This window comes from Topomyia yanbarensis, chromosome 1 (assembly GCF_030247195.1).
Source record: "Topomyia yanbarensis strain Yona2022 chromosome 1, ASM3024719v1, whole genome shotgun sequence".
Taxonomy (NCBI): domain Eukaryota; kingdom Metazoa; phylum Arthropoda; class Insecta; order Diptera; family Culicidae; genus Topomyia; species Topomyia yanbarensis.
Genome location: NC_080670.1, coordinates 9663454 through 9688972, shown reverse-complemented (window position 1 = coordinate 9688972; position 25519 = coordinate 9663454). Strand labels below are relative to the sequence as shown.

Below are 25519 nucleotides of genomic sequence, written 5' to 3'. Positions count from 1 at the left end.
CTTGCGTCGAAATTTTAATTTCATCTAATTGGGGTGGCCGATTGAGAAATTTTTACTCGCCTTTTTGAAATGTTGCTATATTTGTACTGCCATGATGCTTCCAAAGTACAAAAACTTTCAAAATCCTCATTCATCCTTCTGTGTAAACGATAAGTCATTTTTTCAAGGAAAGACGCGGTAATCCGAAACGGGTGTACCCCATTAGGCATAAGTACGGTAGGCATACTGACGTTTGACATACGTAAGTTAGGCATAATAGACGTTGGGCCTAAAGATGGTAGGCATAATGGCATAATGCACGTTAAGCAAGATTGGCATAATGGACGATAGCCATAAATCATCATATTGAAGTATCAATTAAAACGGAACTTATTTTTTGGTATCGATGGCCTTGGGTGGTAAGAGCATGAATGTTGGAATTTTTTTGATGTCATGGTACTACTCTGGAAGCTGATCAAACTCGATCAATCGCATAATTGAAAACCGCGTAAAAAATACCGCGCACCCTGTGTGTATAGATTTTGCAATATTTTGATGCAATTGTAATACATCCAATAGGCTTGAAATGTGCTTGAATCAAAACTGTTCACTTAAATGAAGAAAGCATTCTGCTCATCCACACAACAAATAGAAAAAAATCTTGTAAGGAGTACATATCTCGTTTGGTGTTTTTCATTTTGTAGTCACTTGTTAAAGTAATACGAATGTATGTAATTATAAACAGCAAGTAACCCAAAAAAAACAAGCATAAAGTTGAAATCTCTACATTAAAAAAAATCTTACGATTACTTTTATAGTTTTTGTTAATTATGCTTATCGTCCATTATACCTAACGTACATTATACCAATCATCCTTTACGCCTACCGTATATTATGCCAATCGTCTATTATGCCAAACGTCCATTATGCCTAACGTACATATGCCAAACGTGTTTACGCCTCACGTCGCGCACCCATCCGAAACAGGATGGTCAAAACCAACCTCCGCGATTTCGCCCTTTTCAGATTGTGTCTCCGTTTTTTTTTTTGTTTTGTAGACTTTCGACGGAATTGTCACACATTTTTTGCAGAAATAGAACGATCATTCAAGCGAAAAGCGTGAAAAGAAATCCCATAATACCCCGGCAAGCAGTTGTCATGGCGTTAGGGTCCAAAGATTCCACTGCACAGCCTGAAGCAGAGAGGTGGACAACTGGTTCGAATACCAATTTTGACGTCAGGTACTAAGTTGGAAAAAGTTGACGGAAACGAAAAATCGAAAGAAGAAAGAATCGCAGCGAAAGAAGGCAAAAAATTAAAATTACAAGAAGCCGAAAAAATAGAAAAAGCTTAAGAACTGTAAACTGAAAAAGAAGGCAAGAAAAGGCTAGTGAAAGGGAAGCAATTACAGAAACAAAGAAGAACGAAGACATTCAGCTTCGAAAAGCGACCAGTCCAAATTTGGGGTTATTGCTCTTTCACTTTATTATATAGAAAGTATATGCAATCACTCTGAAAATGATCAACCTAATTTTGATTAGCCTTGTTTTTGTGAGCAAATCTTACCTCAATCAAAATGGGATAAACAAAATAAATAATTTTAAACACTATTGAAACTTCTTTTGCTGTTGTGGTCGGATTCGGAACATTCTACCCTACGGTCAGGAAGCTCAAGTTTTTTGATTCAAAATTGAATCTATCTTTTCTGTTTAACCTTCCGCTAGTGTACTGAGTGCACGCTGCTCTGAAAATCTAGCGAAATAGTCTTAGGGCACCAGCGGGTGCTCGTTCAGTGAGCCATTTGCACGACTTCCGGAGGGTTAAGTGATTGAAATGGGCAGCAGAAAGAAATTTGAAGATAAATGTGATTGAATTTTTTTACTTTAGGAAAGCTTTGGAAAATTATAAATAGGGACAGATATCTAGCTTGCCAGTTTTTTTTTTTCAAAAGTTGCTTCATTTCAATCGCCATGATGCTACCAAAATACCACAAAATTTGCTTTTGAGCTGTCAATTTGTCTCCGGATTGGACTTGATTGTAGACTTGTACCAGTACCATATTCCGTACATGTGGGAACTGGATAAGGCGAAGTTTGTAATCGACAGTACACATTGCCTCATTCAACAAACGCTGCCCTTTCCGCATGGGCGGGCGAAATCAAACGATTTTGAAATCAATGACCACTGCGTAAAAAAACGCATCATGGTGAATCTATTCCCAAGTAACCATTATAATTTTAACCGCTAATTTTGTATGTAATCACACTACTCACCTGCGATCAACAGTAGACAAACATAGATAGTACATCAAAGGGTTCTCCAACTGTGGGCAAGGAAACCCTATCCCATGGAAGTACTCCAGCATCGCTCTGGTTCCGCCGGAATAAACAACTCCTCCCAAACAAAGGAAAAGTGCCCTGAAAGTAGCATAATGTAGACTAGATTCAAATTTTTCAATTCTCACATCACGTTACCTATCCAAAAACGGAAACACATCGGACCTCGGTTTCTCCATCGACAAAAGAATACCACAGCCAGTTTTCTTGGCTGAATTGGAAAGAATACTTATCAACAGATAAGCACTCAACGGGTCCAATCCCTGTGTGGGTTCATCCAGTAGCAGCATGACGGGATCACGTACCAACTGCACACCAATAGCCAGCCGGCGTTTCTCGCTAATGTTCAAATTTTCCACCTTTTTGTGCGACACCTGTGACAGTGCCAAATCGGCTAGCACCTGACGTACCTTTGAACTTTTCAGGTATCCACCCAGAATAGTCGGTGTATAGTTGAGCGTTTGCGACACGGTCAGGCCGGGAACGAACGCACAAGCTTGTGTTACGTAACCACAACGCTGCTGGAACAGCGATTTAGTCAGTGGGGATCCGTTCAACAGTACCTGACCACGGGAGGATCCTTCCGAGCGGCGTGCAATCACGTCCAACAAGGCCCGCTTACCGCTGCCCTTCGAGCCGAGGATTGCCATTACTTCACCGCTGTGCACGGTCAAGTGGACCCCCTTGAGGACGAGTGCCGATTGGCCGCCACCGTTGAAGCAACCGCCGGTGTCAACCTGGGGAGAAGGAAATTTAAAATAACATTAGTTGGATTTTCTGCATATTCAATATCCTTTTCTTTTTTCTGAAATCCGTTTTGAAATTGATTCGCGATTTTTTGCACTTATTTTATGCCTGGGTAATAAAGACCATTATTTTGCACTCAAAGTTGTTGCATACTCTTTGTGCCAGCTATACTAAGTGCATCGGCAGCTGTTTCGGTGTGTCGTGGATGGACGTACCATTGATGTCACCATCGTCCATGGTGAAATGACTGGGAACTCTAGTGATACGGAAGAATTCACTCTCTTCTAGCATCTGAACAGTGCACCGAAAATTAAGTATCAGATTCACGGTCCGCGCGCTATCATCCATAAACACACGCAAATATGCAAACGCTCGAGCCCTTCGCTCACCTTGTTATTTGCTCACACAATGAGCCACAAAGAGCGAAATACACCGATTAAAAATAGAGCAGCACAAAAACACTGCGATGTGCAGAACGACCGCACAAAGAGAAACTTGAAAACGAAAAAGAGTAAGATTTGTGCACCAAGAGCTGCACAATTTCGTTCACAGAGTCACCTTGAAGAGCCACTTTTTTGTGTCTCCCCTCACTGGAAAGCAGGTAGGAAGGCGAATCAAACTACAATTCCGATAAAGTTTGATCGGAAGAACGTTTTAAAAGTGTTTTTTGGTTGCCTTCTCTACTTACGTGCGCGTGGGACACGCATCGGAGTGAAGAGGCTTATTGTGAAAGAGAAGAGCGGTGGTTCGCATGAAAAGTGCAAAGAGCGTTTGTTATTCTTCTCTTTATTTGCTCTGAGGTGCATAACATCCCTGACTAGTACTAAAAACAACAGTTATTGCTGCATTAACACTAATAAGCTTATACATTAAAATTTTTTAATTAGCCTATGTACGCTGACGAATAAGCCGACACAAAATGACCTCCATTGTGAGCCGTATCCAATAACACCACCTTTAAGCTGTGGTACAATGTCTGCAAACACGGCCCATAGCAACATTCAATCCACGTCGGCTCGCCAGTCGGCCACGCCAGCATGCAAAAGGCCCATAAGCCCTCTCGGTCTCCTAGATGCACCACTATCGAGGGGTAATGCAATAACCATCTTAAAGCAATCGTCTGTCAGATGTTATTTAGCACTGATGTACGAAATATTTACATGTATAACAAAAATCAAATAATATAAATATAGGTCGATTTCTTTATTCCGTGAGGATGCAAACACTACATTAAGGCGGAGTTGCTCGGCATAACGATATCTTTGAAACACGGTTTGGCCTGTATATGAAATGGGTCATCATAATTCAATTGAGCCAACACCTACCCAGCTTTTTGAACCAATCATTTTTCTCTCAAAACCGCTGACAGCCAGGGAAATTGGGATGGTTAACACACACACACACACACACACACACACACACACACATACAAGAACCTTAAGAATGTCTAATTATTGTAAACTTTATTAAAATGTTTGGTGTTTGGCATAAATATCAAAAATACGAATTTTCATGGGCTACATAAAAATTGCTTTATTTGCATTAACAGTAAAAAATAGTACATCAAATTCGATGAGATGAACAATAGCCCAGATGAAAATAGCGGCTCTGTGGTGTCAACTATGAAACATGTTCTAGGGATTTCATTATCTGAACGCAGTTTGGTTGGCTACCAAGAGAAGTTTCACTAAAATATTTATTCGTTGATGTATATACACAAGAATAAGTATAATCCACCTCACACGCTAACAACTGAAATAAATTAGCCATTCCTTATCCTGCATTTAGTCGGCATACGCCATCTATTACAGCTACTCGAATATATGCTGTAAAAACGCTGCTTCCAGGATAAAATTTAGGACTCTGCTTCGCCTATCTCATTATCACAACAGTCAATTTTCGAATCGATTCTGTAATTCCAGTTATCCAATGGTTGAACTCCAAACCGGAGCCGCATCACCCCGTTTGTGTAAAACCCTGGTTCGTTGATAAGAATGGTACGGTCAAGAAAATCTTTATATCCGAAGGCGGAGTCGATTTGCTCAAAAGTTGATACTCCACACCTGCGCACATTTTTTTTAGGATCGTCATGCATCAATTCGATGAAGAAAAGACATTTGGCAGCAGTTTGCGTTAGCAAAATAATAAATAGCCCAAGTTTTGAATTGGGAGCGGAAAGCTTAAAGGGGAGCACCCGCAGACACCAATTACGATTGGCGCGGTCCACTAACAATGTCGAATCAGACTTCTTGTTTGTTGCTGCAGAGAGTTCGAGGTTAAAGTACGTTACACAGAACTTGCTTTGTACAGCATTTAAACTTTTCAAGATTTGATTCTCTACCAACACGTTCTGAGGTCTTAAACCAATCTTCACAACCAGTTCGTTATCCTTGTTAACAAATCCTTCTGACGTAAGTAATGAAACAGTTGCGATTTTTTCCTCTTTTAGATCGCCATCCAAAAGAAAACTCTTCTGGATTGTCTTTCGCATGTCGTCGTGCACGATCACTACCAGCAGCTTGAATGAAAAATTATTCATCTCATTGTCACTCGGAATCCCTAATACTGAAAAGTCATTAGTTTTACTTAGGGAGACGTTCCATAGAATATCACAGGATAATCTCATTCTAAAATGCCAATCAGTAGTCTTATCGAAATTGCGTAACGTGTAAGTTCTCATTTCGTACGGAGGCAATAAGTCGCTGTTAGAAAAAAGAAATAACGATATACGAAAACGAGTAATATAACTTAATAATGATTTATCAACTATGCAATTAAGTAAACAAATACACAATTTTTCAAAAACCTCACCATCCAATATCCTCAAACTGTGCTGGTGAAAAGCGATGTTCTACACAACCGGCGATAAATTCATCGCATTGTTGGTGAACTGATCGCTCCTGTTCGATAAACTCTTCCATTCGTAAATGCTTCGCCTTTTCTTGAATTATTTTATTTAATGTTTGCATATTTGTTGCAACTTCGGCGTACATTTGAAGTGTTTGTTTGCGCTTAGCAGTTAACCGCGACACGCTCAGCTTGGCCTTCAAACAAAGCGCTTCAATTTCTTGGATAACCGTTTGTTCTGCGTCGTGAATAAACTTCAAATTTTGTTCGCTTTTAGCGACATCCTGCTGCAGGCGTTGGACATGATCCTCCAATATTACAAATTTTTCCTGTAATTTCATTTGTTTCTCATCATACACCTTTGGCACGTAATCAATCATATGGCGCATATGAGCTCCATCAACTAGGAAGCAGTCAGCGCAAATCAATTTCGCGCAGCTCAAACAGAATAGCTTCAGTTCTTGTTCGTGCAATTCGCAAAGCACTTGCTTAGTTCGACTCGCAACCATCTCTTGGTTTCCGCACGATTCTTCGGAAGATTCCGAAGATTCACTGCAATCTGCTGAATCCTCGAAATCGCTACTTTCATCGATCATCTCACAATTTCCACAACGGTAAAAACAAGATACAAACAAAACTTTTTCTAATTTTTCTGCCAGCGCCAGGAACACTCTGGTATCTGCTGAGTGCATATAAGGAGAGTGACGACACTGTCAAAATTGGAACAATTATTATTTGTCAGTGTCATTCCAAACGAGTCAAATTCATGTATTTTGACAGGTCGTTTGTTCGTTTGGAATATCACTGACGGATAATCATGACAGTTGTCTTCACTCTCCTTACATACACTCTGGGTATCTGGAACAAGAACCAGAATAGAATGAATAGTAAGCACCAGGGTGGCCAGATAGAATTCCTTGATGTCGATAGTGTCACTAAAAGTTTATCGGTAGTTATCGGTAAAAAAATGAATGTTGAGTAGGATGTGTCCAAAATCAATAAAAATCGGTAGTTTTGCCTTTGTCATCTGTGAATCGGTAGGGAAGACCAAAATCGGTAGGACTACCGATAAATCGGTAGGTCTGGCTACCCTGGTAAGCACGCTGAGTTACACTGATAAAAATCACACTATAAAACCTACACGCCACTGAAAAACTACCTAAAATTGAGTACTTTTGACTCAATCTCGTCCCGGTCAAAAAAAAAAATGCGGACGAACGTGGTCAGGCGATTTAAACAGTTTCACGTTTGACTCAACTCGCCAGTGCTAATTGCCCCTAGGAACAATTTGCAATTTGCGAATGTGATTTAAAGGCGATTTCAATACTTAGACAAATTTTCTGGCGGCTGAAATGGACTTGGTTATTTTTCGAGTTTTTCCAACATGGCGGTTCATGTTTGGCTTAAGCTGAAAATTGTTTTTTAAACAATTGGCGCAATCTCGCTTGTATTTTGTTTGTCTAGTGCACTTCATTTAGCCAACGAATGTGGGAAATTGTGGAATCGTGTGTAAGTATAGAGGAACAAGATCTCTGACCTAAAGTTTTAATGAAAGTCAGATCGTGGGAAGTTTTGATGTGCAATACCAATAGGGATCTTTAGGGATGTGCTGGTTAAGGCATATTCTGATGCAGAATAGTACCGTGAGTTAATATCTCAGTCCTTTTTCAATTTTTAGGCCCGAAACTATCGAAAAAAACATTTTTTAGTTTGTTTTCTTTTAGGACAATAACACATCCAAACCCATGCGACTTGCACGACTCTATAGGTTGCCTTATCAGTTCTACCATAGTTTGCAGATGAAACTTGGGATGGCAGGCTGCCAGCGGATTGCAAAAGTACCAGATCATGCTGTGTGGGGTGATGTCCCGGTTCACAATGAGGCGAACGAGATATTTGCAGATACGTCATTTAGTAGGACAACTGTCAGTTTGTTGGTTGAATTTAATTTGTTTTTTTTTTTCAATTTAAAAATCAGAAAAGAATAATTAAGGTTTGAGAATGATATGAGTGTACTCGTAAGGACACCTGCTATCAATACATATGAAAAACTGAGGCAATTTTTCCAAATTAAAAATCCTTATTTCACCATTGATTCTTCCTTAATTTTGTGGTGATTACCTAGTATACTGGTAAGTTTATGTGAGTAGATAATGAATCCGAAAATCAGTATTTTTTGTAATTTTCATATTAGGCAATTAAGGGCGATTAAATGGTGCGTTCCCTGGGCGATTTGGAGGCGATTTAAGGGCGGGTAGAGTGGCAAAAAATGGCGGCAAATCGCCCAAATGTTGCAACTGAAATAGCCCTCTAATTGCCAGCAATTTGCCCCTCAATTGACCTTTCTATTCCCGTTAAAAAAGAAACGGTGCCGAATTATTTCGTGAGGAAAACAAAAAAATCGAACTGCAAAAGCCGGTTGAGGTTGGGAATTCCTTTGGTTTGAATTTGCATCTGTGGTTGGAAATGAGCTGTCAGAAATCTTAATTGACTTATTTGACGTCTAGGGCACCAACACAGTTGCAATGTGTATAGACAAGATACATATAACGCTATATTTACAATTCGCCATCTGATTTAACCTCATTTGGTAAAAATTCCACCCGACTTAACATGGATTAGTCAATTTTACGGCTTAGGGGCCGTACACAAATGACGTAGCTTTTTTTCGGCGATTTTTGACCCCTCCCTCCCTCCTCGTAGCATTTGGTCACAAAATTCGAACCTCCCCCTCGTAAATAACGTAGTATTTACCTACCCCCCCCCCCCCCCTCGTCCCATGCAAAGCGGCCAGTGGATAAATAAGATTACATATGTTTTTCAATTATTTTAAATACATGTCCTTTCAAAATGTTTGAAGACTTTGATCAACATTTTCATTATAACAGCAAATTGCGTGCAAAATAAGCTCATTTGATGACAAATATAGTGTTGAAAGTTTTGTTTGGAATTTTATATGTCAAGGGGAGCATGAAGAGAAGTTCTCTCAGTTCACAATCCTGCAGCTGCCAATGATTCTAAGAAGCATACGTTCATCTAAATTACTAAATTTAGTTTGGTTGAATCCGAAGTGAAAATTTAATTCAGCTTCCAAATTAAGTCTACTAGTTAGCAACATTAGCTAACTAATGTAGCAAGTTGGATCCGCACACAAAATCTTTTCGTATTTTTATGAACTTGTAATTCCACGAATCGTAAAATTTACCTCATGAAAACCGCATCAAAAGTAACTTGTTTGAATTTATATTTATTTCTCTTGGGAATGGAGGATCATTAAATTTTCTCTAAACAATGATTTTTAAACTTAATGCTACGTCGCACAACTTCTGACCCTACCCTCCCCCACGTCACACTTCGTCACAAATTTGGTATATCCATCCTACCCCCCAAAATGCTACGTCATTTATGCATGGCCCCTTATGTACGTATACGTCACATTACACAAATACTTCATCATCATCAAAGATTGTTATTACTTTTGTCAAAAAAAGTTATTACCGTTAAAAGAGTAAAAATGACTAAATAGAACGGAAATTGTGCGGCAAAAAGAAATAAGCATTCATCATGCATACATCTATGCATGACAAACATGCCCCCATTCGGCATCGATTTCCACTGGCCAACCTGGCCAAAAACGGTAATATTTATCAGAAACTGAAAATTGAAACAAACAATTTGGGTACAAGTTCATATAGATTTGACTAAAATGTGCATTAAAACTGAGTTCGAAATCGGGGTCAATATGACCCGCTAACACCATATTCGTAACTTTTTTTGTACTGCCCTTCAGGAATGTCCGAAAATTTTGAACTCTATTGAAAATCTTCGTGAAAGAAAAAAAATCAAGAAATTCTAAACTTCTAGGTGCAAAACTTATGGGGTTTTCGATTGATTGACACCGGTGTAGTGGAGTGCTTTGAAACTGCACCGTTTTTGCACTTTCTAGCAGAAGTGCAGAAAACTGGGTATGTTCCATTGATACTTCTGCTAGAAAATCCAAATCGAAAATCCCATTAAAAAGTTATCGCATTTTGATTGTTCATTTTGGGTCATATTGACCCCAACACCGAAAGAAGGTTAAATTTAAGTTGAATTTACCTAATTTTGAGTATACCCCAAACAACTCAAAAGTACCGTACTGCACGGAAGACCTCGACTGAGTCGAATCTCTCGTTTTGTTTTTGACAACACTAATAAGTGCGAAAGCGACTCACAACTCAAAAGTAAGTTAAAAGAACTTATTATTTGGGTTGTTTTATTTTTGCGTGTACGTTTGTGAGAATCGAGTCAACAATATGTATATGAGAAATAGGTGTGAATTTAATTTTGGAACTTGGTCATTTCTGGGATCCTCAACAGTTCTCAATGTGGTCAAAGAGACTTTGATTAGCAATTAGTGATCTGGACCAACAATTTCAAGCAATTTAACTCATTTCAATTAGATCTGCATCATCTAGATATAATGATTATACAGGTTTGTATGGGAATTTCGCATGTGACCGCCTATTTCAACCCGTAACACGGGAATTTATTAAATTATTTGAAATTTAATAACAGTCAATAGGGATGCCGTAGCTTTCATTTGAGACCAAATTTGAGAAAAGTTCTAAGTTCAGTTCTAAGGAGCAGATGTGAATTCACTTCAGGAACTTGGCCACTTTTCCGAAGCTTCCGGTTCCGTCCAAGGTGTCCAAAGTAGTCAATGTGGGTTTGATTGAGAGCCAATTGGTTGAAACTATAAATACAAGCAATTTAGAACACATTTTATGAGATTTTGCATCTTTTACATAACATACTGATACCAATTCATATGGGAATTTCAAGCGTGGTCGCACTCTTCAACCCGTAACTCAGGAACCGGCAGCCTATGGGAACGCCGTACCTTTCATTTGAAACTAAGTTTCAGAAAATCGGTTCAGCCATCTTCGAGTAACCGATGTGCATATTTTTGGTCACATACATACATACACACACATACGCATACACACACATACGCATACACACAGACATTTGTCGAACTGAGTCCAAGGGGATATAAGACTCAGTTCTCCGGGCCTCGATTGGAAAGTCGATTTTCAGAGTGATTGCATAGCCTTTCTATAGGAGAAAGGCAAACATGTTTTGTTTACTACTATTCCCGTAACACCACACACTTTGACATTGCAGCAAATTTCGTTCAATCCGTTACACATAAACAAAACAAAATATGTTGGTAATTTTGCACAAAATGTTTTCCCCAAATTTCAACTATATACCAAAACTCAGTTCCGTTCGTAAACATTCCTTGGCGTCCTGTCCTGTATAGGATGGTTTCGATTCGACATTTTCCGCATACAACGAGTGACTTGTACGCGTCGGAAAACAAAAAAACCCACATAGGTCACGTTCACTATAAGGTGCCTGGCTGCAATGAATGATGCATCCCGTTCTTCGAAGCCGTCGCAGTCCCTCAACATTACAGTCCGATTAACAATCGCCAAAAGAGCTCACGTCGCTGTAAACCCAAACCCCAAACTAACCTCGGTAGTGTGGTAAATATTGTGTGCCTCCAGCACGTAGTCGCTGCCGATCATGTTGGATTCCTCTTCGAGTCGCCGCTCCTATTCTCACCACGTTGGAAATTTTCTTCTCTCACAACCAAAACCGCTACGCAATAATGAACTGTTTCTGTACAAAAGAGACAGAGAGAATAATAAACGCAAGAACACGCGAAAACCGACCCTCTGGAAACACAACTGGCACACTACGCGGTCCGTTCGCGACTAAAGTGGCTACCGACGATGGTGATCGGCGGGCTCTTCGGTGCTCTCGCGTTTTCGAATTCATGTTCGAAAATGCATACATGTGCCAGAACATGAACACGATCAGATTGTTGATGTGGAAGGGTGGCACTGTTATTTGATGAAAGCTATCCGAGGTGGGACATGTATGGATGTTTCCGAGGTAGCGATTAAGAAATGTCAAAATCGGAAATCTTGAAAAATGGTTCCGAGAGATTCATGTTAAACAATTTAAAAAATATGTTTTTGGCAAGTATTTGCAGATTTTATAGCGCGAATTGACTGAGAAAACTCGCCGAGAAATTAAAGTTTCTCTGAACTTTTGTTGTTTATTTTCAAGTCCACGGCGAAGAGTTGTTTTCGAAGTTACCGACCAAAAATATCACCACCACAACTGCACGGACGCGCACAACATTGATCGCGATTACGCGAGAGACCTCCGCCGCACTGTCAATATGGCTACTCGGCGATCGGCTGCTCAGTAGAGGTTTCACTTCGCTGCCAGCCAGGCAAGGTTTCTTTTCGCTGACGTCTGCCGTGCCGTGGTGCTCCTACCCGTTTCCAGTTATACCAGAGAAAAAAGGTGAATAGCTTTTCTACTTTGCTAGTTTCGCCGCAGGAGGGCCCGTGTAGTGGAACTAATCGGAGCCCATTTTCCTGTCGTATTCGACATCTTTAAATCGCGATAAGAAGGTCATCGGTCGCCTGACTTTTCCTCGTCTACGGGCTTTGATTGCGCGAGGTGACCGCACTAAGTGGAGTGCGTTCTTGGTGGGTCTACCGCGGTGGGCGAGAAGAGAATAATACGCGTACATTTCACGTTTCATTTTTTTTCAATGGTGGAACCGACAACAGCTGAATGGATTAAATTTGAAGGTTAAACCTATTGTTTCGCCAGTAGTTTATATGCAGTTTGAAGTGCCGATCGAAACATATCCGCTTGGCTATAAAACAGTGACAAACAAATTATGTAAACCCGTACCATGAACCAAAAGTGTAGAATTGCGGTCATCTCTTGAAGCTGATCGCGACGAGCTGCTCAGTCAGTGGATGTGAACAACAACAAAAAAAGAGCAACGTAGAAGAAAATCGATTTTGTGTTACCCGCGGGAAGGCGAAGAAATTCCACTCGGATCTGACCGTCATTTTTTTCTTCTTTTCGCGACGTCTGCTTTTGTGTTGGTGAACAAAAAAATCGGGTTCGTCGCTACACACTTGGAAGACAAATTCTTTTCGGGCCTGATGGAATGAAAAGTAGGCAACGATTTGTACGTGTTGAATGACTTGGCTGACTCAGAGGAGATGAAATGTATTGACCCCGTTTTGTCGCGGTATGCTTCGTTGGGAAAAACGCATTTTGGTAACCTTGCAATAGTGCAGTGCGATCCGGCCAACCGTTGGAATTGACTGAGTGAAGTGAGGGTGCTGACCTAATCGCAACGGTAGGAGAAAAGGAGAACAACTACGAAGAAATCGCGGGTGACTAAATTCTAATTGGAACTGCACCAACTGGAGAGGAAATTGGACGCCGTTTTGTTCGGCCAGTGTCGCAAAGTGCAGTGGTAACGTAACTGATCTGATGAATTTTCCTGCTGGAAAATACAGCCAGGATTAAAGTTGATTAGCGAGCAGCCCTCGTCGGGATAGCAGAAAAATAATTTACTGGAAGGTTAGTAGAGTAGTTTTATCAATTATATTTATTAATTTTGAATAATGTTCTTTGTGTAAATTGGAAAATTGAAATCCCACATTATGGTAATTAATTCTTTGTGTCAAACATGGTCGAAGGTAATTGCTATGACTAGAAGAGCAACTTCAGTGGAATAGCCTTTAGAAATATTTGCCTTTATCATGTTAGTCTCTCGAACAAGCTGGTGGCATGAATGTCCAAAGCGAAATTCAAACTGCTCAGGCTAAAAATATCCATTTAAAATTCATTCTTTAAAAACCCTATGACACTTAAATTAGTTATGGATTTTGTGTTTCGACTTCGTTTCACCAGAATCCGACACTAGCTTAGTGATAGGACTAAGACAGCGCGGATTGACGCTTCAAACTGCCGCTAGCTAAGTCATGTCACTAAGTTAGTGTCGGATTCTGATGTGACGAAGTCGAAACGCGAATTCCATAACTAATTTAGTTATGGTTTTATGCTCTCACGCGCAAAGATGGTTTTAAACAATTTTCTCCTTAATGGAGAAAAAATAGTTTTTATCTAAATTGTTCTCCACTAAGGAGAAATATGACATAGTGCCTATGACACTTTCCAAATAAAATATAGAAAAATTGAATAAATCTGTATATGTATAAATGTATAAATGGCATCATATCTGTAACACTGATGAATGTCAAGCATTTGTGTATCAATCTTGTCTCACCAGTATCTGGCAGGCGAAATGCAAAACGTAACACTATTTATATTCACAAGTATCAACTGTGTTTGATGAACATCATCCACGACCAGTTGTGTATTTGTGAATTCTTTTGGATTTAGCCTATATTTAGTAACTAAGTCAGTCTGCAGGATACTGATGAGACGTAGGTGAAACTATAAACAAACTTATTGTGTCCATTATTTTGCCGCAAAGCGGCATTTTATTCACTTTAATTCACACATAGAAATGGCTTATTTATTGTTGGAAAACTTGCAGACTGCTTACAATGAAGATATATTTAATATCACATTACAATAGCTGTATTTGCCAACAAACTCAGACTGGTCAGAAAAAAATTATAAACTGCAAAAGTCTAGTTAGAAAAACAATGACGCATGCCGATGTTGCTTCCGGATTCGCTTGGTAGTTTTTATCACAGGAGGGGTGATAAATCGTGTTCTTTCCGATGAAATGGCACGTATGTGTCATTTTGGCCCAAGATGACTCATTACAATCTAAATTTATATCTTTTTTCTCGGCTTCCTGCATAATAAAGTTTCTCTTCCAAGCTACATCATGAATTTTAAGTTTTTTTTTGTATCGATTCAAAAAGTTAAATATTTGCAAACCCGAGGCTATTCCAACCTACCTAAACAAATCGTTCCTTTAAGGTGTATAGATATGAAAGAATTTATTGGTCAAAGGTCCTAATTGTTAGTTTGAAGCCTCAGCTACATTTTGAAGCCGTAAAAATTTCTTTTGCACCACTCCATGGCAGCACTAGGTGTCGATTTGCAACACTACGTTTTTCCATCCTATTACAATGTAGGGGTAATTCAGACCGTCAATTTTTTTATTTTCTTTTTTTACAATGGAATTATGTTTACCTATGAAATATTTATTGGAGAAACTCCTTAAGAAGCAAAAAAAATGGGTTAAAAAATAAATCTAGGTAGTCATAGCTGTTGATTGGCGTATCCTGTATTTTCTTTGTTGTGGTGTGTGCAATCGTATGCGCTGCAGCAGGCCGCTGAAAGGTGGTTGATGGATTAGGGGGTCCGAACAGCCCCGTACGCTCATTCCGCACAAAACTGGTGAGCGCCTTGAAAATATCTGTGTTTTCACCCAAACAAAAATCATTCAATAAAATAGGAACCTCAAGCTTTCCAAAACACTTTCCTGTTGTTTTGTTTCACTTTTATTTGTTGCTTTAATCACGGTTTTACCATCATAATGATTTTTGTTTTGGGAATGCGAAAAAATGAAACACGCTGTATTTCCTTTCTAAAAAAACTGCAGAATTAGATTCAAAATTAATGTTTCAGAATGACGCTTCCATGAATATGTACGACAGTCAGAAAGTCTTTACAATTTTCTGAGAAATCGTGGGGTCTAAATTACCTCCACGGTCTTAATAGCCTCGGGTTCCCCCCATCTATTCTACTTTATTTAGGAAGTAGCAAATTATTTCCCTATATTCTAAGTTATAATGCACAAAAAAAACAAACTCAGACATCACTTCGTTATAAATTATATAAGGACCAAGACCGTAGGATGAGCTTCTGGCGTGCTTGGCAGAGCCTCACTTTTGCAACTTTTAAGAGTCCACTTCGGCTTTTTTTAGTTTAACTTTTGAACAATAATTTAGTGTGTACTTTTAAATGGCACACTTATCCTGACTTACAACTGACAACTGATTTATTCAGGCGTGAAAGACTGTTATCTCAAAAGATCGACCGGATAAGCTTAAAATTGTAATGCCTGTCTAAAACATGCAAATGACATTATTGACCACAAGTTTTATGAAAGACTACCGCGTCTATATGTCCGTTCATATAGTTGAAATCTACGGTGTAGCCACCGGTTCGAGTTGGCCATGCGTGAAGCGAACGGGTTGGCTGTTTCAAGGACCCTTTTCGCCAGTGAGTGATGATAAACGGGACAAAATTATATGTCCCTTCAAACTCGCATCATGTGACCTATGGCGCGACTACCTTGCCTAATTACGTGTTCTTCGACAAAGTCCAACTTCACCGCGCTTCAGACTTTGCACTAAACACAAATCAATGGGCTATTGTAGCAATAAGGTCCGGTGTGGTAAGTGTGAGAATCATGAGGATGAAATCCCTCAAAAGACGCTCTAATCACTCTTTTACAGAAATACTAAAGAGAGCTTTGCTACTCACCACGACAAATCATTATGCTCTTTTAGCTCAGGAAAAGTGCCTCTGACGATCCCCATGTGGGGGACATCTGTTACTGCTGCTGAAAACTATTGGCGTATGAGATTCCTTGAAAGATTTTTTTTTGTCTTTTGAGGGGCCGCCAAAGATAACAGCTTGAGGAAGTGTTGGCACAAAGCCGAAGCAAACAGAAATATGAGATCAAACCAGAAGATTTCAGCGCATCCAGGATCACCAAACGTAACAAGTGGCTGAAAATTCCAACAAGTGATACAACTTAGTGCAGGCTGGTTGGACCTAGGTTAGGTACCGGTTACTTTGTGGTATTTCGGAACTCTTACCGAGACCGAGGAGATTTCAATTCTCGCGTTACGGGCTGGGGGAGGGGGGTGTTTGTCTTATCGATCTACTTTAAAAAGGTGGCCTGCTCTACTGCCAATGATCACATTTCATTTGCTATGAAACTATGAAAAAGAGCTATAAAGTTAGCAATATTTATTTTAAATTTGAAGTCTGAAGTTGAAATTTTTGTGTCATGAAACTCAAACAAGTTCTTTATTTATCTCTTTATTTACCCACTTTAAATTTTAGTGTAATGCCAGTTTTGCTAATTAATTTAAATGGGACTGAAAGGCTGTAATTGCTCTTTTGGCGTCTTTGTTTTAGTATTGCGTCCCCCTTGTTGTTACATTCATTTTCAGCTTACATTCGTTACATTCGAACTAAAATTTAGTGTGCAACATGGAAACGGCACACTTTTATGTCTTCTTTTTTGACTTATCTTCACTTATTTTATAGAGCAGATCAAGATTTCAGCGCTCCTCTAAGGTTGGCGGGGACCAACCCGGCCAGCCGTACGCTACGGGCCTGATAAGGACTGTATTTAAAATAAGTAATCCACATATTTTTCATTCAAATCCTAAAACAATGATGATTTATTCAAACTACGAATCCCCTATTTTTGGAGTTTGAACTTCAACATTGTGACGACCAGATCATATTCGCACCTAACCCTTTTGAAGTACATCATACATTAGGAAAACTGACGTTTTTAACGGGTGGTGGCAACTAGATTGCCACCTATTTAAATTAATTTTATTTTTATCTTTATAAGTTTTGCCACTCATAAACGCTCATAAACCATACAAAATAGCTCCTTTTGCATAGTACATAGTTCAGGATATGCCTAAAAAACTTTGCCGAGGGAAGTATTGTGCTAAAATGTTCCTGAAAAATGTTACAGATTTTTAAAGTTCGATGGTTCGAATGAGAATGCAAAATCGGTTTTTGACAGACCGCCAGTACCAATGGCAGGTAGATTTAATAGTGAAAAAACATCGTTTTTTTGTTATTTAAAGCATTTACCCAATTTCATAGATGTAGTTAGATGACGAAAGAGTCGGAGGATGATGAAGGGGGGGGGGGGGGAGGGGGTTGGTTCATACACATTAACAAAAGTAGTGTTTCGTATGAGATATTACCTGGTCGGTATGTTCAGGTGAATTATTCAAAAACGTTTTCTATTATGATTTGAATGGATGATCTTTTTGTTCGAAAAATCGAAACAAATAGTTAGATTGGGTTTCGTGTAAGGTTTCTTGTGTATTTCTTGTTGAAATCGTAGATTAGTTTTAGCCACATCAAAAAAGGGACACCGACATCATTATTGACTTTACTGCCATTGATCTTAGTGAGAGCAGATGAGATACATTATGCAGCTATTTGAGTAATTCACCTGAACATACCAACACGAAAATATTTCTGGTTTTTTCAGTTCGAAGCTCTACTTCTCCTTATAAGTGTAATAGCCCCGCCCACTCTCTCTGCACCCCATTCATCATCTCACAACGTCTATGGGTTAATGCTTTTGAATTAAATGGAAATTAGTCATTGATATTAACAACTCTGCCAGTGTACCATTCGAAGTCAGATTTCAAGCTGAAATAACTTCGTAGTTTTTTGTTTTACATGCTGAATTGATACGTTCTACAAAGTTATTTCCGTCTGAAGTTTGACTACCAATGGTAAAACGGATACGATGTTTAAATTAATGATTTTTACCATTTAATTTGAACCATCTAACTTTGAACAGCTATAACTTTGTTCCGAGATATTATAGAACCATGCACCGTTTGGCAAAGTTGTTGAGCAAATCCTTAACTATATTTCTGTATAATTAGTTGCATGCTGCAGGAAGAAATGAAGACTTTTTTCATTAGGTGCAATCTGCAATGAGAGCCCTCTTTTTTCGCTTTCTCTTTCAAAACACTTTTCAAACATTTATCAGTATGTTTCGAAAGACCAAGTTTTTTACTAGCTTATTACGCAAACAGTTGAAGGGAAATCAGAAAGGTGACGGAGTAATTCGCAGAAGAGAAAGTAAACAAAAAGAGGCTCTCTTTTGTAGATTCAAATGTGGTCTCGAGGGTTGAAAATGCAAAAAAGGAGATTTTCCCATGCAAATTCCCATATGGACTTCAAATAGGGTGACCATACGTCCTGGTTTCCCAGGACATGTCCTGGTTTTTCATTAACTATCCTGGTGTCCTGGGAAGCCGTGGAAAACGCTTGAATTGTTCCTGGTTTTTCTTCTGTAAGCCTAATATGATTCTATTTATTGAGTCTTCGCTTTATTCACTCTGCTCCAGATTACAGTTACCACAACCATAACTGCGATGTATCCTCGTCCTCACTCGGTGTACTTTTTTTTTTTTTAATTTTGATTAAAGAGGTTTCAATCTTAGGGTCATTCGCTTTTGGAAAAATCTCAAACCCTATGTGCGGGGTGTGGAATCGAACCCACGTGAGCTGCGTACAAGGCAATCAATTTATCAACTACGCTATGCCCGGCTCCTCACTCACTCACTCACTCGGAGTATGACAAACAAAACTTAATACACTTGAATCTTCCAGTTGTACCTTCCGAGGTTTTTTTTTAATCTCTCAAGAGTGCCTCATTATTTCTCTTTTGAAGTTCCTTTTCTTACATGGAAATTGAAAACAGAAAGAGGCATTCGTATGTACGTAGCATATAAATGAGCTAAAGTCCTTTGTCAAGTAAATCTGACATTCAAAGAAATCAAACCGATTCCAGTTGTGGATTAAGCTCTGCTCGCTATCTATATCGATGAAACGATGATTTCCAGCGCTTCTTCTCGGTTTAAATCGTCTTTCAATCCCGAAGAATTTTCTTTGGTATCTCCAAGAAGACACATAAACATTTTGGTGATTCTGCTTCTTCCTAAGTTCTCTTGCTAGTGGCATTTTTCGTTTTTCTGAAAATGTATTCCATAAAAAGCCAAATAGCGAAACATCAACAACTATCGTGGAATAATTTATTTATTAATTTATTAATTTATTGAGCGCTCACTCGAGCTGGAATCACTTCAAGGTCAATACCAGTACCTAGTCGCTCTTCTTGTTAACAGTGCAGTGAATCAAACGAACTTTCTACCTACAGTCTGTGTCTACATGTAACGTGCCAGTGCGAAAAGCAACGTCGTTGAGCATGGCAACGTTAGAATCAAGATCCCGTTTATATTGATAATGATAAGATTGATATGCGTCTGCACGATCTATACTCGGGTTCTACCAATAAATTCATTACAACCGTCATGTCGGAATACGTAATGGTGGGATCCTATAAGTTTGAAACATAGAAAAAAAATTCATAGGTATTTCCAACGGTGTTCGTGTCTTGAGAATGCGGACGGAACCTATTCCTTCATACCTAAGCTGACCAACTCTGACTAAAAAATCCATACACCATACCGCAACGAAGCGAAATCGTTCATCACGCTCAGGCAAACGGTTTTCATAGTGTACGGATTTTTTCGTCAGAGTTGGTCAGCTTATTCATACCTGAACTTTCAATACAAAATAACCGTAACCAAATCTTAAATCACGCTGTGAACATATGAAGGACAGACCCTTACGTGCCAGTTTTGTAACAAAAAGACACACTGCGAGAAACTATGTACACAACCCTCTAATGAAACAATATCAACTTCAAGCAAACCCAACACACAGCCCTCATCAACATCAACTAAATCACAAACAACTGGAGTTGCAGCTCAGGCACTAACGAACCTACGCACAGCGTGCCCGATCATTGTGATGCGCCTACCAGTTCCCAATCAAATGCCAATGCCACAAGTAAATGACAAAGAACACGGATATACGATCTTGACCCGTAAGTCCCACAATCCTGAAAACCCATACAACATTAGCATGAACGAAAACGATAAATCAAGAGAAAACAGACTAAGTAATCCCCAAGCAACAACAGGCAATGCAATAAATGGATTTCCAACAATAAATAAGATCTTCTTGTCAAGTTACAAATCGCGCACACAAGATCCGGTGGATATACAATAAAATTCGATTTATTTTTATTTACACATTGTTAATATGTAAAGATCCACGGCTCAGGTAAGGAAATGCATTGAACCGTGGCAAATAATTCAAATCAAAACGTACCTGATAGACGATTAACATGACTTCACGCTGAACAGCGATTAACCTGGTGAGTTAAGCATCCTACATAACAGGGAGTATGGAATGTCGCGCTCAAACTGATATTATTTACATCAACCTATTCGACAGTTTTTATATAACAATCGTTAAAATGGATAAATTTGTAAACAACGATAGGTTTTGCAGCTGTTTCGATCCTAGCTTTCAGATCGAGAGATAATAGTTGTCATTAGAGATTGCCAGGTATAGCACCGGGAAGCTACTTGGGACCGTTGAGGTCACTGCTTTACGTCAATGACGTGTGTTTAGTATTGAAAACTTCTCGCCGTTTCTGCACAGACGATCTCACCATAAAACTTTCGCTTAGGGTGGTGTAGCAAGAACTGCGTGTGTGTAAATCCGAAAAAGTGCTTGATGATCGAAAGACTTTCTGACAGAGCTTTTCCTCCCAGACCTCCAGAGCTTTCTACTGCCGAAGCTCAGCCTGTAGACCCCAGAGCTTTTCAACTACCGAAAACATGTGGAGAAGGCATAGTCGATTGATAGGTAACGGGGGGGGGCAGTTTCGACTGTCCTGGTTTTTTAATCGTCTGATATGGTCACCCTAACTTCAAACCCAATGCACTACGCTGGGTCATAACTAATCGACTAAAAATTTTGCACAGTTATTTGGAACCCCAAAAGGATAAAAAAAACCCAGCCAAGCATTCAGTTATTAGACGCGTTCGGACAACTCACAAAACTCAAGCATAACAATTTGATGAGAAGTTAAGAAGAAAATCAAAACTTGTTTCTCGAACGTGGACGCTCCCCTAAATTAAGGACAGTTTCCGAAAACCTATATGAAAACTTTCGAATTACGTTATAATTGAATGCCACACCATTTTGCGTAGGTATATATTATAGTAACGAAAAAATCATCACAATTTGGACGGGTTTGCAATACCTAATGCAATTATTATTGGACTCCTAAATAAGCTACGAATGAGGCTGGTTGGTGATTCAACATCGCAGGTTCCGTTTGCTAGTCGTCTTCGTGCGGTTTCGAATGATGCACTTGAATTCGTTTTCTCGCTTTTGCGCTGGCATGGTTCATTTTCCCTCCGATCGGCAAGTGTAGAAAAAAAAATCATTGCCATCCCAGTAATAGTGCGAAAGATTCTTTCTCTGCAACATCATTTAGTAATAGTTGTAGAAGTAATGTTTGTCGGATACAGATTGACGTCACTTATTGCTCTATGGATCAAATCGAACAAACTTATGTTCCCTAAATTAAACTCGATTGTTGGTATCTTTACACATTCGAGAATCTTTCAAACGATCGCACTGTTCTTCTTTCTATACTAGCGGTAAAAGCCATGTCTCTAGACAAGTCAAACCACTAGATTGTACAGGCATCAGGCTATGAAACCGCAGTTGGTGTTGATGGAACCGCTGCTGCTGCTGCTGCTGTTGGCTAACTCCATTCGTTCGGAATGTTGTTGTTCCACACCATTACTGGCCACTACGGCGATCGAGCGCACTTGAATCTCGTTTTTATTTTTATGGAAAAAAAGCATGAAATCTGTGCCGAAGACTCGTACAATCCAGAGTATCCGAACTATGGCGGGAACCGGACCCGGCTGGAGTGGTTTCAAGATAGCCGGTCATCAGCTAGAGAGCCGGAGGATTTATCGTTCTGTCCGATGCCAAGCTGACACATCAAGCGGTTCAACAGGCCGTGTTGGTACAAGCGAAGTGATGTATGTTTCTAACTGGATTGGAAACAAGTTTGGTCAAACTTCTCGAGTAAACCGGATTCGATCGGGTGTCATTTGAACGTCGAATCGGAAAGGATTATTTCTCATGTCTCACCTCCAAACGTTGTTCAATATTTTATTCGGATAGAAATTTTGAACATGCAGGAGAACCATACCATGAAACATAACGTGTGGCTTTCATAGTCACCACGATTTTGAAAGTTTCGATTTGTACATTATGTCCATTCACACTTTAATGTCCGTCTACAAAATTGCGAGCTTAGAGAAAAGCAATTTATTTATTCCAACTGAGTTGGTTTTCTTTTCAACTAATGGCTACTAATATTGTTTTCGCACTACAACAAGTTGGCATAGTCATCGAAACTTTGGCACGCTCTTCCAGTGAACGTTAAGCGTATATCTTCGGTTTGAATTTAATCTAAGCGAAAGTCGCGCCAGGAAGAGGAAATGTCACAAAAAATCCCATAAACTAGTATCAAGCCGTGACATTACATTTTGAAGGGGCTAATGTCCGAACGCAAGCGAGTCGTAAAATTGACTCACATAATTTCATTCACGAACTGTCATCGTCGTGCAATCGATGCTGCCTAGGTCGTCGTGGATGTGCATCATTTGAAAATAACGTAATTGTAAGTGAGCCTCTCTTTGTTTCAGTAGCGTTTTCACCATTAGCTGAAACTATCCTTGGCAGCACTGCCCCAGTGAAATTCAATCAGTTTAATTACAATAACTTCAGTTTTACGGATAATACTTATTAGTGTGAGTGCTTAATTGGAAGGTGCCTTAGTTTGTGAGCTAATCTTGTCTATACCAAAAGTTACAGCTGTTTGATAAACAACATTGGCATGAATGGGTTGAGTTAAAATTTTCGTAGATTTTCCATCCATTTTGTTTTTTCCTTTGACACGAATGAAGCCCTGCGTAGTCAAACTTTTCTTCGACAGAGCCTTTCATTCGGGAGTACACCCAAAATGCCGTTTCACGCACGTGCTTTCATTGCAAACATCACGATCGGGATCGTACGGGTCTGAAGGTCATACTCCACCTGAGCAGACTTTCATGAAGTAAACCCCAGAAAACTGTTATGTGACAATGCTCAATGTACATATGTTTGAAGTAAGTAATTGCATTCCTTGCATTCACCACATCTTTTCAGATCATTAATTTGACACTCAGGTTCATATTACCTCCACCCAGGCCACTAACGAAGTACATATTCCTCGGCGAAGGCCTTGGATGGGTGCAACGCAAGCGTGACGCCTTAATGCACATCCATGTCACCCGTCCGTGACATACGGACCTTGAAATCGTTTTCCTTTTTGTTTCTAGCTTTTAGTGAGTCGGCTAGCGGTTGCTTCTCTACAAGAGCTCCCATCTCGGACATTTATGTGCTAGATGTTCAGCTGTGGTTGGTCGTGTCTTACCGAAATTAACTGCTTGGAGCTACTATAGTCCATACGATATGAGGAAACATAACTCATGTTTTTCATCTCATACCGCGTGAGTTATTGTGTGGGCCGGTTAGGCCAGCCAAGCTGGCCAGGATCTAAACAATTGATCAAAACGCACACACCTCCTCTTGCTGGAGGTCCGAACCGTAATGGCGATTTTATAAATTCACTCATCTGAGGTAGGTTTCGGCATGGCTTCACCATGTACTGGGGTGTGTGCTTTGATATGGTGCAATAACTCCCACTCAGGGACCGGTTGAGTGATTTGTTGGTTGTTTTAAATTGTGATATTTTTAATATTTATGAGATGATGCTGGGGTAGTTGAGTAAACAGTATGATGTTCATTAACATGAATTGTATAATGTAGTTCAGGCAGGAGTTTCGTTGGTACTGTTTAATGGTCACTCCAGAGCCGTGACCTTGGTTAACTGTAGTTTTTTTACTTTTCTTTAATCTTTCTGTAAGAAGTTGTGATAATCACACAAGAATTGAATCAGAAAACAATGGTAAATCATCAATGATTGGTTAATTGTTAAATTTGTATATAGTAAAGGTTCTACGATGTGCTATTCCAAACAATAGAATGATGTTTTTTTATCGCTATGACCCACCCCACCCCACATCATTGGTGTATCGAAATTTCGGTTGCCCTTTCATTGCAATGAATGCGAGAAATCGTGACATTTCGAACCTGTTCATTGAAACAGGTATTTTCCGGAACTGGTCTGGTCACTTTCTCCGCGAATTTTACCAAAAAAAAGAAACTAAATCTCGCCACACCCGAAAACAATTCCTTCTCTCTTGTCGGGTACCTGTCCATCTGACGAGCTGATGAGCGGCGTTGTGTAGAGTTGGATCAGTTTGCTTCCCACTGAACAGATTAGATGTGGCATTTCAAGTACCTTCCCGAAAGTTCATCAGCTGTTAGCCGAAGATATATACCGAAGTGTGAAACTTCGAGTGTCCAAGTGGATGTTCCCCGGTTAGTTTTTTTTTGTGGGAAGCGCGGCTACGCATTGGAATGGGGTTTATGAGTGAGTATTTTTGTGGACGCTTGTATTTTTCGATTCGCATTCGCAAACTTGAACGAGTTTACAAATGTTTGTTTTAGGGGAAGGGGCTTTGTTCGATGAAAAAGCTCGTTCTCGATTTTTTTTACGATACAGAAAGTGTTTGTCTATTCGCGTAGTTTGCATATAATTGTGCAACATTTGAACAATATTTATCAAAGACGAATTTCGCGCTAAATCGTATTCAGAGTTGGCAGCACCTTCTAAGATTTTAATGAACTTTCTGTACATGTGAGCTTTGTCACAAAAAGCCAGTTTGCATACTTTATTTTTCCAAAAATGATCTAGACTGTCTTTTGAAAAGTGTCTCACTTTTTTACCATTTTTTTCAAATGGCTATTATCTAAAAATGGCAAATCCTACAAAAAATGTTGTAGGAGGGATTTTCACAAAATCAGTGAAATTTTGGAACATCAAAAAACCTTCATCGACTCCCAAACTAAAAAAACGATTTTAAAAATTTAATTTTAAATTTTTTGAAATTTTATTCCAAGATAGGTAATTATGTTCTCTA

At 39.4% G+C, this 25519-nt stretch overlaps 3 protein-coding genes across 4 annotated transcripts in view; 1 reads left to right on the top strand and 2 right to left on the bottom strand.

Moving 5' to 3' along the window:
• The window catches only part of LOC131676834 (ATP-binding cassette sub-family G member 5), a 35898-nt gene extending 24240 nt beyond the window's left edge, over positions 1-11658 (bottom strand). The window contains exons 1-3 of the mRNA XM_058956184.1: positions 11429-11658; positions 2454-3052; positions 2253-2396 (exon numbers count right to left, since the gene is read on the bottom strand). Coding sequence (XP_058812167.1) covers positions 2253-2396; positions 2454-3052; positions 11429-11482 — 797 coding nt within the window. The 5' untranslated portion in view covers positions 11483-11658. The remainder of the gene's footprint in view (positions 1-2252; positions 2397-2453; positions 3053-11428) is intronic.
• Positions 4488-6751, bottom strand: LOC131676835 (E3 ubiquitin-protein ligase TRIM37-like). Its single transcript, XM_058956185.1, has 2 exons — positions 5874-6751; positions 4488-5764 (listed from the first exon to the last, which is right to left on the bottom strand). The coding sequence occupies exons 1-2, from the start codon at positions 6599-6601 to the stop codon at positions 4918-4920; spliced, it is 1575 nt and encodes a 524-aa protein (XP_058812168.1). The 5' UTR covers positions 6602-6751; the 3' UTR covers positions 4488-4917.
• A 528-nt stretch (positions 11659-12186) lies between the features above and the next one.
• Positions 12187-25519, top strand: part of LOC131676827 (ATP-binding cassette sub-family G member 8) — an 81258-nt gene continuing 67925 nt past the window's right edge. For both annotated transcript variants that reach the window (XM_058956174.1, XM_058956172.1), the window contains exon 1: positions 12187-13358. The gene's annotated coding sequence lies outside the window, so the exon portion shown is untranslated. The remainder of the gene's footprint in view (positions 13359-25519) is intronic.